The sequence below is a fragment of the Dreissena polymorpha genome, chromosome 2, assembly GCF_020536995.1.
Source record: "Dreissena polymorpha isolate Duluth1 chromosome 2, UMN_Dpol_1.0, whole genome shotgun sequence".
NCBI lineage: Eukaryota > Metazoa > Mollusca > Bivalvia > Myida > Dreissenidae > Dreissena > Dreissena polymorpha.
In genome coordinates this window covers 21,089,258-21,106,422 of record NC_068356.1, presented here as the reverse complement: position 1 = coordinate 21,106,422, position 17,165 = coordinate 21,089,258, and the positions used below count along the sequence as shown (strand labels likewise).

Sequence of the window (17,165 nt, the reverse complement as noted above, 5' to 3'; positions counted from 1 at the left end):
GCCAATCAAGCACAAGTTTAATTAATCCATAAACCAGCCCTCGTCATGCAATTCTAGCTTATAGGGCCTGCACATTACAACAAACAATACTATTATATGGTAAAGAATTGTTTTTATCCCTTCGCTAATGTTATGTTTGTATGCTCTTTTAGCAGTTGTATACCATTTTTATGCCCCCCTTCGAAGAAGAGGGGATATATTGCTTTGCTCATGCACATGTCGGTCGGTCTGTCGGTCCGTCCACCAGGTGGTTGTCAGATGATAACTCAAGAACGCCTGGGCCTAGGATCATGAAACTTCATAGGTACATTGATCATGACTCGCAGATGACCCCTATTGATTTTGAGGTCACTAGGTCAAAGGTCAAGGTCACAGGTGAAGGTAACAGTTACTGGAAATAGGCATTTTAAGGATTTAGCATGGTTTAAACAAGGGAAACAACTACCGTTTATGCATGTTATTTTTGTTACAGCATTTGCCTCCCTTGTAATATATGTAAATTTTACCAAATGTAAGGCTAACTGCATTTTTGTAATGCATTGTATCAATAACCACCACCTGCACCATCACCACCACCACCACCTGCACCACCACCACCTGCACCACCACCACCTGCACCACCACCACCACCGCCACCACCACCTGCACCATCACCACCACCACCACCTGCACCACCACCTGCACCCCCACCACCACCACCACCACCACCACCACCACCACCACCACCACCACCACCACCACCACCACCACCACCACCACCACGTATTCACACAATGGCTGCTACTACAACTTATAGCCCATATAGGGGGGCATGCATGTTTAACAAACAGCCCTTGTTAAATATCATTAAAATTTGCATGAGCCATGAAATTATAAGTTAAACCCCTTGGTTTACAGATTTTGAATATTAACAATTAAGTGGTTCTGTTTTTTTCTTCAAATTAGAGGCTAAATTCGGCGCCATTCCCAATTTGAAAAGTATATATTTGTCCCAAGTGAAGACCAACAAATTTAAATTTAAAGTTGAAAAAAAACTAAGTCACCTAGTTAAGTCAAACATTAAATTTTTTTTCTCTGAAATTATCTTTCACCATCAGGTCAATCAAAACATTTATGAAAACAATTTTAGTAAATGTAAAAGATGGGCCTCTTTAATGCCAAGATATTTAAAGTGATTCACGAAAGACATGAATGACTCAATTAATTTTGATGAAACTTGGTCAGAATGGTAATGTTGACAATATAATTATAGGCCATGTTTGAATCTGGGTCCTGTGTAATCAAAAACTAGGTCTCCTGATCAATTCTTTGAAAACCTATATAACCTAGAAGCCACAATAACAACTCAATCTTGATGAAACATAATAAGACTGTTTAATATTCTTAACAAAATAAAAGCCATGAATTAATGTGGGTTAATTGAGGTCAATAACTAGGTTATTAGGGCAGTTGTTTGACAATATGTGTGTGTACCTTGCACTCAGTTGAGTGCTTGATGGCCTAGTTCTTCTTGAATGCTATGAGCCTTTATCATAGAGTACACACACATATGCATAATTATGTGCAGCTCATAGTGCTTCCTCATAAAACCAAATTCAATGTCAAAATATTAAGTCTCAAGTTTTTCTATAAAATCGAATTAAATGAACCTTAAACATCTTAACAAACCCAATACCTGTTACCATCAATATCAATTTGGGGGTTGTAAAAAAAAATTGTGGATAAATGTTGATAAAAAGACGTTATCAAACCAAAAGCCTATGTTTTAATTTTAATCTTATGAAGGTTCCGGAGATAGTCAGTGTAACAAGATTGGTTGATTAGACACTTGAATTTGTCTGTTTGTTTGTTTCTGCCTTTTAAAGTCTTTTAAAGCCAGCTTGTTTGTTTTTGCCAAAAATGACATCACATTTTACGTCTTGTGCAGTTCTTACTGAGAGTACATTCCGAATTCTGGTTTGTTTATGTTGCTATTGTCTTCAGGAAATCTATTTGGAGCTCTGATTATGCAATCCCAGTAATTATTTATCTAGGCCTGTTTATCTTGCTTGTTTAAGTACAGAAATGGCAACTTAAGGTAGTGCACCCCTAATGATTTCCCTCGATTTATTTTACGATCATTGCCGATCTTCAATGATCGGTTATTTCCGAGAGATGTATTTTATTTTTTTCAAACTTCAAATTTTGTTTGTATATGTTTACGTAATTCCTTTAGAATACATTATTTTCACAATAAATATTGACTCTGATCCAAATATCATCTGAAAAAATACGATTTCGCGATTTCTTCAAAGATCGACGAGCCTTTTTACTTGTTTACTTATGGATAACTTATTTAAGCTTGCACAAATGTGAAGTTGTCGTGGCCGAGTGGTTAAGGTGATGGACTACAAATCTTTTGGGATCTTCCCGCGCAGGTTCCTGCAGACATCGCATACTTTTTGCGACGCATTTGATTTCTTTTCTAACGTAATTTGATTTAATATAGCACATAACCTATGTTTATTGTTAAATATGTTGACATTTTTATGCACATCCTTCAATTTTTAAAATTAAAATACATTATGGCTAAATTGGTTGATTTACTGCTGAAAATACGAATGATGCATGTTGCATTTTCATTTCAAAAAGTAAACGGTCAATCTGTCTAGTTCTTGGTATTTTTGCTGTATATAGTGTTTTTATAAAAACTACGTTTAAAATATAACTTAAATGATACTATTTTGAATTTTATGACACTTTGTTTTTAACCGACCCAATTTTTACTTGGCTGAAATCACTTACATTTCATGGCGCTCTTCCATAGATAAAAATTTGTAAAAATTAAATGTCTGTAAAAGAATACTTATTTCATCTTGTTTAAACTTTAAACACCTTTACTGCATCTGTACACACCAACTGCATGCCCATATTTGGAAATTTGAATGAATTATGGAACTTTTATATACCCCAGGGGTGAAAATAATCTGGACAAAAGACGAGCGTGGGGGTGGTTTTTAAAAAATCGGTATATTTTTTAAAAAGCATGGAAAGCCTACCTACAAATTTGCATGTAGTTCAGTGAAATGATGCTGATTAAAAAAATAATTAATTAGATTATGTTTGGATATGTGCCCATTAGGGGTGTGCTACCTTAAGCTGCATCACTGCATATGTCCACCTGCCCATACAATTCTGATAAGAGTTGATTAAAAGATTCATTAGTACATTTAAAAAATAAGTATTCACTCCAACAAAGCCAGTCTCAATCAGTATAATCACATGTGATATGAAAACATTCAATGTGTATATAACGTCCATGACTGAAAACATTGAAAAAAAAAGTATTTTTGAGAAAATTTGCAAATTCCATTTGGATTATAAAGACATATGGAACACAACCTGAAAGTCTGATGTAAAATACCCCAGAAGCAAGCAGTATATTAAATTATTAAAACAGTGCCTTAAACTGTTTGTTGAAAATATACAGTTTTGACTTGGGACACTTGGTTTTACATGTAGTTATATTTTGTCGATGAAACTGTTTGTTTCAGGTTTGTTACATTGTATTGAGAATAAAACTGCATTGCTCTTTACCATTGTATACTGTTTATTACATTATTTCCTGTATTTAAATGTTAATACAACCATAATATATTTGCTTTCATAATGATTCATATTGTGGGTTACAATTTCTTCATAGTTTAAATTGTTCTCGTTTGATTTCATTTCTATTTATATTTTTTTCAATAAATAGTATAAACAAACAAATAATCATTATGTAAAATAAGAAATTTAATATACTTGTACATATATAACTGTTATATTTAACAAAGTGTATTACTTGAGTTCATTTAGTTTTTGTGTCGCCTGACTATGGTCAGGGGACATATAGGTGTTACTTGCTTCGGAAGTGTCAGGGGCATCACACTTTTCGAAAAAGGCTCATAACTTCTGTGTCCCTTCAGATATTGCTTTCATATTTGGTATGCATGCGTATCTGGACAACAACTTTCCATGCGCATACAATTTTTGACCCCTGTGACCTTGAGCTTGAGGTCAGCGTTCAGGTTTCGAAATCTGCGACCGCAATTCTAAAAAGGCTCTCAACTACTGTGTCCCTTCAGATATTGCTTTCATATTTAGTATGCATGTGTATCTGGTTAACACCTTTCCATGGGCATACAATTTTTGACCTATGTGACCTTGACCTTGAACTTGAGGTAAGCGTTCAGGTTTCGAAATCTGCGACAGCGATTCCAAAAAGGCTCATAACTTCTGTGTCCCTTCAGATATTGCTTTCATATTTGGTATGCATGAGTATCTCAACAACACCTTCCATGCGCATACAATTTTTGACCCCTGTGTCCTTGACCTTGAGGTCAGCGTTCAGGTTTCGAAATCTGCGACCGGGATTCTAAAAAGGCTCATAACTACTGTGTCCCTTAAGATATTGATATCATATTTGGTATGCATGTGTTTCTGGACAACACCTTTCCATGCGCATAAAATTTTTGACCTACTGTGAAATCATTTATTTTCGTCAGCATGAAATTTCGTCCTTTTTAAAAAAATGACTATTTCGTCAGCACTTAAATATGTCCATTTCTGGTTTTGAAAAAAAAACGTCCGATTTGTTTGTTATGTTTGTAATACATGTAATACGTGGTTGCGAAAAATTCGTGCTGGGGAAAGAGGGGTGACACTTGGTAGTCACTTGCAGGAGGTGGGCCTTGTTTGGCATATGCCAATTAACAAGTCTGTTATTTCAGGTGATAGTAACTGTCCCTTATTATTTTATGTCATTGACACGTTCTTTGTTATGATTAGCGGATAAGTGGGACAGAATAACCGTTAACAAGTGTTTTAAACAACGAAGCCAATTGCCAATTAGTCTTTTTCCATTACAATCACGGTCAAACTGATAACAATCTTACCTTTATCGGCGCCAATTAGAGAAGGTGCGAACATTATGGGTTATAATTAGCGTAAGCTAAATAAAACAAAATTAACACTTGTGCATTTTTCATGAGTATGGGAATTAGTCTGAATGACCTTAGTTTCATTAAAATTTGGTCAATGCAGTTATCAAACTTGTTCTATTATACAAAAGAGGATCTAATTGTTATGTGTTTTTTTCTGAATGGAACGCTGCATTTATTGATAAACAACAGTATTAAATCTTTAAAAAAATGTTTTTGTTATAAAAAAACAAAGGTACGGGTTTTTATGTATATGTACAAAAATAGTAGTTGCAGTTAAAACCAAACAACCAAAAACAAATCAATATGTTCTTTATTAATTTGTAATAAAAGCGCAGAATATATTTCAGTCAGGTGTTGATCACACATCGTCATATTTTAATTGCATTTAATAGTATTGTCTTTAATCCGGATTCGCCTCGTGTTGGCTGTATAATCTGCAACACCCCTGACAAACACAATACACACAATGGGTAATAAAGTTGTTGTTGTTGTTGTAACAATTAGTGCTAATCAACACTATTATACCTTAACGAAGTCGACGCATTCGATACAGCCTTATTGCATTCGCGTTTTACAGGAAATGTCAGTTGTCAGTACACTGTATAATGTACACCCCTTTGTGTCAAAACCGGATTTAACTTGGGTGTTAAATTGTCGACTGTTTTATGTACTTTGTATCAATACCATCCGGGTATCTGTACTATAAGTATATCAGTCTACAAACAAGGTGCGCGCTTCCGCATATGGGTATTCGGACGTTCAAAATACTGACCTACGGTTTAGCGTTCATGCCGTCGAATGCATTTAGCAATATAGCTCGTTTTTTTTTCACTATTTCTTTACTTGCAAAAAATACTAGTGGCTTATAACTTACCTTGCAATCTTTTTTAACTCGCATTTTGCGAATGTGCGAGTGTTAATTTCGAGTCCTGTGTATATGCGTGGATTACTCTGGATTTAAATGCCTCATGCCTATGGTAATTCAGTCTTATTTGTTTCAAATATGGGACATTCTGTTCGTTAGGATCTTGAATTCGTCCATCGGTCGAAGGACGAAAAAGACGAAAATTAATGTCTGACGAATAATAATGGTTTCACAGTATGTGACCTTGACCTTGAACTTGAGGTTAGTGTTCAGGTTTCGAAATCTGCGACCGCAATTCGAAAAAGGCTCATAACTTCTGTGTCCCTTCAGATATTGCTTTCATATTTGGTATGCATGTGTATCTGAACAACACCTTTCCATGCACATAAAATTTGTAACTCCTGACCTGTGACCTTGAACTTGAGGTCAGCTTTCAGGTTTCGAAATCTGCGACAGTGATTCGAAAAAGGCTCATTACTACTGTGTCCCTTCAGATATTGCTTTCATATTTGGTATGCATGTGTATCTGGACAACACCTTTCCATGTGCAAAAACATTTTGACCCCTGTGACCTTGACCTTGAACTTCAGGTCAGTGTTCATATTTAGAAATCTGCGACCGGGATTTGAAAAAGCCTCATAACTACTGTGTACCTTCAGATATTGCTTTCATATTTGGTATGCATGTGTATCTGGACAACACCTTTTCATGCGCATACAATTTTTGACCCCTGTGACCTTGAACTTGAGGTCAGCATTCAGGTTTCAAAATCTGCAACCGTGATTCAAAAAAGGCTCATAACTTCTGTGTCTCTCCAGATATTGCTTTCATATTTGGTATGAATGTGTATCTGGGAAACACCTTTCCATGCGCATAAAATTAAAAAATCCTATGACCTTGACCTTGAACTTGAGGTTAGTGTTCAGGTTTCGAAATCTGCTACCGCGATTTGAAAAAGGCTCATACCTACTGTGTCCCTTCAGATATTGCTTTCATATTTGGTATGCATGTGTATCTGGACAACACCTTTCCATGCGCATGAAATTTTTATACCCCCATTACTGGTAATGGGGGCTATATAGGAGTTACTTTGTCGGTTCTGTCGGACGGTCTGTCAGTCTGTCGGTCTGTCCCAAAATTTCATCCGATCTTCACCAAACATGGTCATAAGTTGTATCTAGATGATGTCTTGGTCAAGTTTGAATATGGGTCATGCCAGGTCAAAAACTTGGTCACGGGGTCACTTAGTGTGTTTTAAACCGAAAGTTTGTCCGGACCATAACTATGTCATTTATCGTTAGATTTTAAAATGACTTGGTACATTTGTTCACCATCATGGGACGGTGTGTCGTGTGAAAAAAGTACGTTGATATCTCCAATGTCAAGGTCACACTTGGAGTTTAAAGGTCAAATGCTTGTCCGGGCCATAACTTTGTAATTTATGGTGAGATTTTAAAATCATTTGTAAAATTTGTTCACCATCATTGGACGGTGGGGTGAGCTTTCAGGCTCGAAATCTGCGACCGTGATTCAAATAAAGCTCATATCGTCTGTTTCCCTTCAGATATTGCATTCATATTTGATACGCATGTGTATCTGGACAAGACCTTTCCATGCGCATAAAAGTTTTGATCCCTGTGACCTTGACTTTGAACTTAGGGTCCTGTTTAGATTTCGAAATCTGCGACCGCGACCCAAAAAAGGTTCATAACTACTATGTCTTGAGCTTTACTTTAAACATTAAATTTGTATGTCCCCCAGTCTGTACTGGGGGACATATTGTTTTTGCCCTGTCTGTTGGTTTGTTGGTTTGTTGCTCTGTTGGTTTGTTTGCATCAAACTTTAACATTGGCCATAACTTTTTCAATATTGAAGATAGCAACTTGATATTTGGCATGCATGTGTATCTCATGGAGCTGCACATTTTGAGTGATGAAAGGTCAAGGTCATCCTTCAAGGTCAAAGGTCACATTTTGCAATATTGAAGACAGCAATTTGATATTTGGCATGCATGTGTATCTCATGGAGCTGCACATTTTGAGTGGTGAAACGGGTTAAGGTCACGGTCATCCTTCAAGGTCAAAGGTCAAATATATTAGGAGACATAGTGTTTCACAAACACATCTTGTTTTGATAGATGTTTTTATGCCCCCGGCATCTACGATGCGAGAGGCATATAGCGTTGGTCCTGACCGTCTGTACGAAAATCTTTGTTAACCCATTTTTGACCGTTTTGTCTCTCATTACCCTGCACACATCAGTATCACCCAACCTCATTTTGACCTTGACCATATTTTGGACTTAGACTTATTGAAATGGGCCAATTTCTTAACTCATTTTGACAATTTTGTCTGACATCAATACCGCTTGGTACAGAGCTTCGATACTTACATGGATGTTGTCTCTCATCACCCTCCACAAACCCACATAACCCAACCTCAATTCGACCTTGACCTTATGTTGGACTTAGACTTATTTAAATGGACCAATTTCTTGGTTAACCCATTTTGATCAGGCGACACATCCAACTCGCGGAGTTCTAGTTTTGTTAAAGAAACACTCTTGTTTATACAGTGAAATTTACATAATATTATTGACTTAAACACTGAAAATAGGCATCTTTTCCCCAATACTTTTTGCTCTGAAAATCATCTTATTTAAAATGTACTCCCATTTTGAAATTACTATTGATAATAACCCAAATACTACTGCATAAATCTCCAGAATAACTGTGACTGCCTAAACATCTATTTGTCCGCCTAGTGACCTTGGTGGATCCAGGATTGATCCCCACTCAGTGGGTCATCTCAAGATATGCCCCAGGTTATAGATTCCAGGCTCTGCCACATAACTTGTGTAGAGATAGGTCATGATATTAATTATACAGCCAATCTCTCCCTTTCTGATTCTGGCACATGTCAATTTCAGGCATACAAACATGCACTTACTAATTGCAAACTTGACTACGTAGGAAAATTGTGAGTAGGTTTAGTTGTTAATTAACTGACAGCAGTTATATGACTTACATTTTCTGAAATCTGGAACAAAACAAAGTAAACAAACAAACGAAAGGAATCCCAAGAAAACAAACACAAAGGTACATTTTGCTTGCAGTGTAATCAGATTTACATAGAATAAAGATATGTTTAAATTAACGCATATTTGCACATGCAGATTACCTTTCATCCTTTGTTTCTACAGGTAGGTATGCCTACCCCTGAGTCTGCCTCGGCGGCAGCATATGGGGCGCCTGGAGGGGGTTTGCCTTATGGGACTGCGCCTCCTGGGGGTGCTCCAGGAAACCTTGGATTTGGCGTAAGTTAACATGTTGAAAAGAAAAGATTCAACATTATATCAACCATGTACATGTAATTGGTTACATTTTTAGCTCACCTGATTGCTCAGGTGAGCTTTTGTGACCGGTCTTTGTCTGTCGTCCGTCCGTCCACATTTGTTCGTAAACACTCTAGAGGCCACATTTATTGTCCGATCTTCATGAAACTTGGTCAGAAGCTTTGTCCCAATGAAATCTCGGTCGAGATCGAAACTGGGTCATGCTGGGTCAAAAACTAGGTCACTAGGTAAAAAAATAAAAATAAAATTATAAACACTGTAGAAGTCACATTTCATGCCCAATCTTCATTTAACTTTGTCAAAATGTTTGTCTTAATAATATGTTGGTTGAGTTCAAAAGTGGTTCCGGTCCGTTGAAAAACATGGCGGCCAGTGGGCGGGGCAGTTTTCCTTATTTGGCTAAAGAGAAACCTTGTTAACACTCTAGAAGTCACAATTTTTGCCCAATCATCATGAAAGTTGGTCAAAACATTGGTTTTATTGATATCTCGGACGAGTTCGAAAATGGTCCAGATCGGTGGAAAAACATGGCCCCCAGTGGGCGGGGCATTTTTCTCTATATGTATATAGTGAAAACATGTGAACACTCAAGAAGTCACATTTTGGCCCAATTTCATGAAATTTGGTCAGAAAATTTGTTTCTTTGATATGAGAGTTGAGTTTGAAAATGGCACATTTTTTGCCCAATCATCATGAAACTTGGTGAGAAGATTGGTTTTATATATATATCACATAATTAATGCCATAATTATTGCCCTTAGATTGTCCAAATTTTCATTATATTATACAAAATCAGGGCTCAACATTAACAGTTGTCCTATTGCCCCTGGCAAGTAAGTTTGGTCCGGGCAAGTTATTTTATAATGTAGCTGTCTGCCCAGGCAAGGGCAAAAAAGAACAAAGAGCATTAAATTAAGACTTTAATTAGAATTTAATTGCTGTAATCATTTTGTAAAATGTGCAAAAAAAATTAAAAAAAATTGTGGTGTATCATTTTGATCTTTATTAAAAAATATGAGGTTCACAGTTAATGTGATATTTCATGTTTGGGCTTTACGTTCAGGGCAAGTAGATTTTCTAAGTACTAGCCCGGCAGGGCAAATCGGTTTTTAGGTTAATGTTGAGCCCTGAAAATCCTTGTATACACACTCTAGAGGTCACAATTTTGTTTCAGATTTTATGAATCTTGGTCATAATATTTATTTCTGTAAGCAAAGTTTGATGTTAGGTTAGGGGGGTCAACTAAAAATAGAGGCCACCAGGTCAAATCTTGAAAAAACAAAATCATTCCATATGCCAGAGTTTTTGTTCAATAATGATGAAACTTGACCAGGATGTTTGTCTGGACAATATCTAGGTCAAGTTTGACGTTTGGTAAAGATTGAATGAACTGACTCTTCTCAGGTGAGCGAACTTAAAGGGCCATCTTGGCCTTCTTGTTGTATATGGTTGATGCTCACTCATGCATTTGGTATATATAGTAAATAATGTGTTTGGTTGTTGTGCTCTTGCATTCATCTTAAATGAGTTATATGTAGGTATTTCTTTTAATTGCGCACAAATATATTTGAAAAAAACCACATCTTTGTTTTTTCACACAATATATTTACTGATCTACATTTGGCTAGACTATGATCTTAAATTATAATTAATTGTTATGTAACTTTTAAACAAAATATAGTCCCTTTCCAATTATTATATATATAGAATTTTGCTAATTTGTTTCTCTTTTAGGAAATTTAGTTTGTTATAGCTTATTTTAGACTGATGATTATAATGATTTGCAATTGTTCTTTCATGTTCTCAGTTTCCAACATTCATATTGATTGCAAGGCAAACTACTTGTGACAGCTTGAATGTTATCTGCAGCTGATTAATCTGCACTAGTTTGAATTCCAAAGTGCAGATGCCTTGTATGTCTTAATTATGTCTGTGCAAAAAATTATTTCTGTGAAATGCCAAGAACACTCATATTGAAATAAGACATTTTGTTTGGACCTACCTTAAGTAAGATGATCAGCTTGTGTTTGAATTTTACTTTCAAAAGCTGTATTGATTAGTGATGTATATTGATAATTTTAAATATGCTAGTAACAAAGTTGTTTCTCTTGTATTTTGAGGCTTTTGTCATTTTCTTCAGCTTGATGATGTCTCTCTCCCTGTTTAGTTTTGATGTCTTTTATCTCCAGCTCTTTCTTGAACTATCCCTGCTTGATCTTCAAGTATTGGTCCTGGCTTTTGTGGAGTTTTATCTCTTGGTCGGGTTTGGTCTGAGCTGCTTCTCTGGCTTGGGTCAGGCTATCGTGCACATCTGTTATTCTTAAATCCAGTGTGGAGAGTAGTTCTTCATGACCCTTCTAGAAATTGTTTGTTTTGCAGCCTTAATGATGTGTGTGAGAAAGTCTGAGAAAGATGATGATCATAATGCTAATTCACTGGTGTTGAAGTTCTGACCCTTTTATTTTACAGGGAGTCCCTGCAGGGCCAGGCTATCCTCAGGCAGGAGGGGGCTATCAGGTAAGGCATAGCAAATTGAATACAGTTGATTCAGATTAAATGAACCCTCCAAACAACACTTGGATTTTAACACTTGATAGCGTTTAAGGTGGAAATTGTTAAAACTAATCAGAAAGATCCGTGATAGCCTTTATCATTGCTTTGATATGACCCCAAAATGCAATAATTTATCATGGAGCCCCTTATGTTGTATGCACTGTACCATAGGCATACACCTTTTATACAATTTGTATATGTAAATGTTTTAAGTCATTGAGATAATATGTTGAAAGTATGGGCCTTTCTTATCAAATCAAAGTTTGGAATCACACTTTAATATTAAAATAAAATTTAGCCTCCATTTTGTGTATGTTTCTCATGCAATTGCCATATTTCCGATACCCTTTGAAGCATTTTCATGAGACATGTCCTAATTGTTTCGCTCAGTAAAAATCTTTTCTGAAGACAAAAGCCAATGAAGCTGATTAAAGGTCAATGTCAACCTTCTATATATATGTCCCTTCTATAATATGTCCATGTCCTTAAAGGGATTATCATGAAACTTGCCTAAAACTTAAATGACACTGAGACAGTAATAGGTAGTCACGCTAAGTCACCAATTAAGCAGTCATGCAACCTCATGGTCAAGATTTCATTGAAATGTCCTTTGAAGTACCTTTTTATCATTTATATTAGATAAATTATATACTGAACAAAAGAGTCAGTAAGAGGAAATAATAACAAGACTATCATTCATGGTATATGCTTAAGCCATGGAAATAGAAGGACTTCACTGCATGCATAGTCTAGTTTGTTTTGATAAGGTATGCCAGATATTTATACAGATGAACTCTTCACTGTATTGCCCGTGATACATGATGAGTCATACCTGGTCCATGTATACTACTGACTGACCCTCCATGTTACACCTGGCCTCACCTGTAATTACTTGCATTTGGTACATACTATAACTGTTACTCTACCTTCTGGTTGGTTCTGTAGTATATTCAGTGGCCTGCAGCTATTAATTTGTTTATGAACTTAAAAATATTAAACAGGTTTTCCTGTATTTATAATGGGTATAAGTAAAGTATTAAATACCCAGTGGGCTATTTAACAAATACTTTATTTAAGAGCAGGGCTTTCCACAGGCCATTTAACGATCCCTTGCAGGGGCGCTTGAATTTCGAAATCAGAGTTCCCAGGGCGCTTGAAAATTTCTGATCAGTGTATTTTTCAGTAAAAAAAAATGGAGATTGTAAAAAAAAAATCAAGGTTTCTCTATCAATATCAGTATCAATATTCCCTGTTTTAAAAGGGCCCTCGGTACCTACTTTCACATGTAATCGCCATAAACATCACATGGGTTAATGGATAATCCACTGATAAGAGAATAGCATGACGCGCGTATCAATTATTCTAGCCACATTGCACAGTCATTTAAATGCTGACAAGGATGTATCAGGTAACTTTCCATTCGTCAAACTGTGATGTTCATCGTTCAATCGGTTACGCGAATGCTTATGAGGGCAGGGTTAACTATCCACCATTATTTTTTATTTACGTCGGGCACAAAGTAAGAGTTTATCGCAGCTTGATTATCAAGAAGTTGTACTATTTACAATTAATAACTTATAGCGAGTAAAATGTGCAAATAACTCCCAGTTACAATTATGCTATAACAATTTAATTCCAGTACATGCATATTTCATCATGTCCATTTATAGAACTGATTTACCTCGTTTTTCTGACATTTACAATACAGTTCAAGCAAAACCAACAAAGTCCGCGTCTACGCCGCGGACAGATTCTTCTGTTAACGTATTTTTGCCGCGTATTAACTCGGCATGATGCCGAGGTACTCGGCGAAATTTCACGGAGTGACGCTGCGTCTGTTTCTGCCTCGGCATCGATTCGCGGAGTCACGCCGCGTACATGCGAGTGCCTCAGCATCATGCCGAAAATACGCTGGTATGATTACTTCTGTGCGATTGTTAATATTTCTCAATATCTGCATACATTTAATTAAATTCCCATCGGATGTTATCTGTCAAAACAATGATGTCAGTAACTGGATCTATATCAGGTTTAGTTAAATTCCGTAGATGATTTCGGAAACGAGACTTGCTTTAAACGTCGAAACATTATTTATGTTCATAAGATTTGCTATAATGCATATGAGAACCAAACCAGCATACACAGATGACACAAAATTTAAATAATGTTGACTATTTGATGAAAATGATGGTTTATTTAAAGTGATAGTATTGGCATCTAACAGTTTATAGGTGTCTATCGCAACTGTTGTTTATTTTTGGTTTTTTCACTTCATATACACTTATATTTCTTATGCAGCATCAACATACTAAAACTATATCTTGGAAAGAGAAAAATAATGCATTTGAATATCAACCCTACTTTCGTTTGACAACTGATCACGTATGTAAAATGTGAACCTAAATTTAGTTCTAGTGCAGATACGTTCATACGAGACAAAGACACAATTTTGTTTTACGGATCATTTCGTCTTACAGGACTGGGTGAGTCACGTTAAATATTGAATATAGAATATATTTTTATAAACAACTTGAAGCAAGATGAGTTGCAGATAATTGGTCAGTAATCACATTTCAACTTACATTTTTGACCTGTTAATTATTTTCAGCTCAATTCAACACAGACTTATCCTGTAAAAGCATGAGTTTAGAAAAACCCACTAATCACCCCGGTACAAACAACGCTGGACCATTATATCAACCAATGATAGCTTACTTTAAATCATAACGGTTGATAAAGTGTGTGATTTTGAAAGGATTATAAATGGGTCAGCTTTATTTGTACCAGCAGATTAGTGGGGTTTTCCAAAAAGTAGTTTTTTCCGGAATACATGTACTGCCCATAATATCACTTCAAAATAAATTACTTTCACTTCGTCCCGATTTTCTGAAAAAGACTTCAGGTGATATACACATGCTTAGTGGGAATACCGCCGTGGAGGTCGTGATAAACAGAATTATCGAGTAATAGATAGAGACGTTAAAAGTGACATGGATATGGTAGTCAAAATAACATTGTTCAAATGACACACAAATTATTATTATTTTGACAAAGTTCGTGTGTCATGTAAATCTTTGGTTCTGCTAGAAATCGCGCGAAAATAAAGATAGTTATAAAGCGTTATCACGTTGTCCGCATGTAAAGCGTGAGCATTTACATGTACATTGCAATATAAAAACAATGTAGCTCAGATAAAATGGATATCGTTATTTTTTTGTTAATTTCTTTGCACTTGGAAAAAACCCGCAATAATCAATAATAATCAAGAGTTAACATACATGCAATAACTACATGTATCAACAGAATTTCGCGTGCCCGCCTATTTAAAATGTGGAGTTAAGACGGTATTCAATATCGGTAACAATTATTTTTTAGCTCATCTATTTTTTGAAAAAAAAAAAGAGCTATTGTCATCACCTTGGCGTCGGCGTCGGCGTTGGCGTCCGGTTAAGTTTTGCGTTTAGGTCCTCTTTTCTCAGAAAGTATCAATGCTATTGCATTCAAACTTGGTTCACTTACCTACTATCATGAGAGGACTGGGCAGGCAAAGTAAGATAACTCTGGCGTGCATTTTGACAGAATTATGTGCCCTTTTTATACTAAGAAAATTGAAAATTTTGGTTAAGTTTTGCGTTTAGGTCCACTTTAATCAGAAAGTATCAATGCTATTGCATTTAAACTTGGTACACTTACTTACTATCATGAGGGGACTGGGCAGGCAAAGTTAGATAACTCTGGCGTGCATTTTGACAGAATTATGTGCCCTTTTTATACTTAGAAAATTACCAGTACAAATTTTGGTTAAGTTTTGTGTTTAGCTCCATTTTATTTCGTAAGTATCAAAGCTATTGCTTTCATACTTGCAACACTTACTAACTATCATAAGGGGACTGTGCAGGCAAAGTAATGTAACTCTGACTGGCATTTTGACAGAATATGTGCCCTTTTTATACTTAGAAAATTGAAAATTTGTTTAAGTTTTGTGTTTAGGTCCACTTTATTCCTACAGTATCAAAGCTATTGCTTTCATACTTGCATCACTTATTAACTATCATAAGGGTACTGTGCAGGCAAAGTTATGTAACTCTGACTGGCATTTGGACGGATTTATGGGCCCTTTATACTTAGAAAATTGAAAATTTGGTTAAGTTTTGTGTTTTGGTCCACTTTACCCCTAAAGTATCATAGATATTGCTTTCATGCTTGGAATACTCGCAAACTATCATAAGGGTACAGTAAAAGGACAAGTTGCATAACTCTGGTTGTCATTTTTACAGAATTATGGCCCTTTTTTGACTTAGTAACTTTGAATGTATGGTTAAATTTTGTGTTTTGATCCACTTTACTTCTAAAGTATCAAGGCTATTGCTTTCAAACTTCAAATACTTTCATGCTTTCATGAGGTTACTGTACCTGGCAAGTTGAATTTTACCTTGACCTTTGAATGACCTTGACTCTCAAGGTGAAATTATTAAATTTTGCTAAAAATGCCATAACTTCTTTATTTATGATTAGATTTGATTGATACTTTGACAAAACTACTCTTACCTGACATACCACAATAGACTCCACCCAAACCATCCCCCGTGCCCTTCCCCCTCCCCCCCCCCCCCCCCCCAGAATCCCTCCCCCTAATTTTTTTTTTTTTTTTATTAAAAGATCATCTCACAAATGACCACCACACCCTCACACTATACTATACCCCTCCCCACCCCACCCCCAATTTTTTTTTTTGAAACGGTTAAAAAACACAAATATTTATTTTTATTATTTTATGTTTGAAATACCGTCATACCATCGCACCCAAGAATACCCCCCCACCCCACCCCCCCCAATGAATTTTTTTTTAACGGTTAAAAAACACAAATATTTATTTTTATTATTTTATGTTTGAAATACCGTCCAACCATCGCACCCAAGAATACCCCCTCCCCCCCCCCCCTCTTAATAATATCTTGGACGAGTCAGAAAATGGTTCCGGTTGGTTGAAAAACATGGCCACCAGGGGGCGTTGCAGTTTTCCTTATATGGCTATAGTAAAACCGTGTTAACACTCAAGAAGTCACATTTTTAGTCCAATATGCATGAAACTTGGTGGGAACATGTGTCCCAATAAAATCTTGGACAAGTTCAAAAATTGTACTGGTTAGATAAAAAACATGGCCGCCAGGGGGCGTGGCAGTTTTCCTTATATGGCTATAGTAAAACCTTGTTAACACTCTTAAAGTCACATTTTGAGTAAAATCTTCATGAAACTTTGTCAGAACATGTGTGCCAATAATATCTTGGACGAGTTTGAAAATGGTTCCGGTTGGTTGAAAAACATGGCCGCCAGTGGGCGAGGCAGTTTTCCTTATATGGCTATAGTAAAACCTTGTTAACACTCTAGAAAGTCACATTTTTAGTCCAATCTTCATGAAAATTGGTCA

General features: G+C 36.1%; 1 protein-coding gene across 3 annotated transcripts in view; it reads left to right on the top strand.

The window, feature by feature from the left end:
• LOC127866170 (annexin A4-like) overlaps positions 1 to 17,165 on the top strand; it is a 92,942-nt gene that overhangs the window by 30,549 nt on the left and 45,228 nt on the right. For all 3 annotated transcript variants that reach the window (XM_052406583.1, XM_052406586.1, XM_052406584.1), the window contains exons 3-4: positions 9,031 to 9,144; positions 11,653 to 11,700. In XM_052406583.1, the coding sequence (XP_052262543.1) occupies positions 9,031 to 9,144; positions 11,653 to 11,700 (162 nt within the window). The remainder of the gene's footprint in view (positions 1 to 9,030; positions 9,145 to 11,652; positions 11,701 to 17,165) is intronic.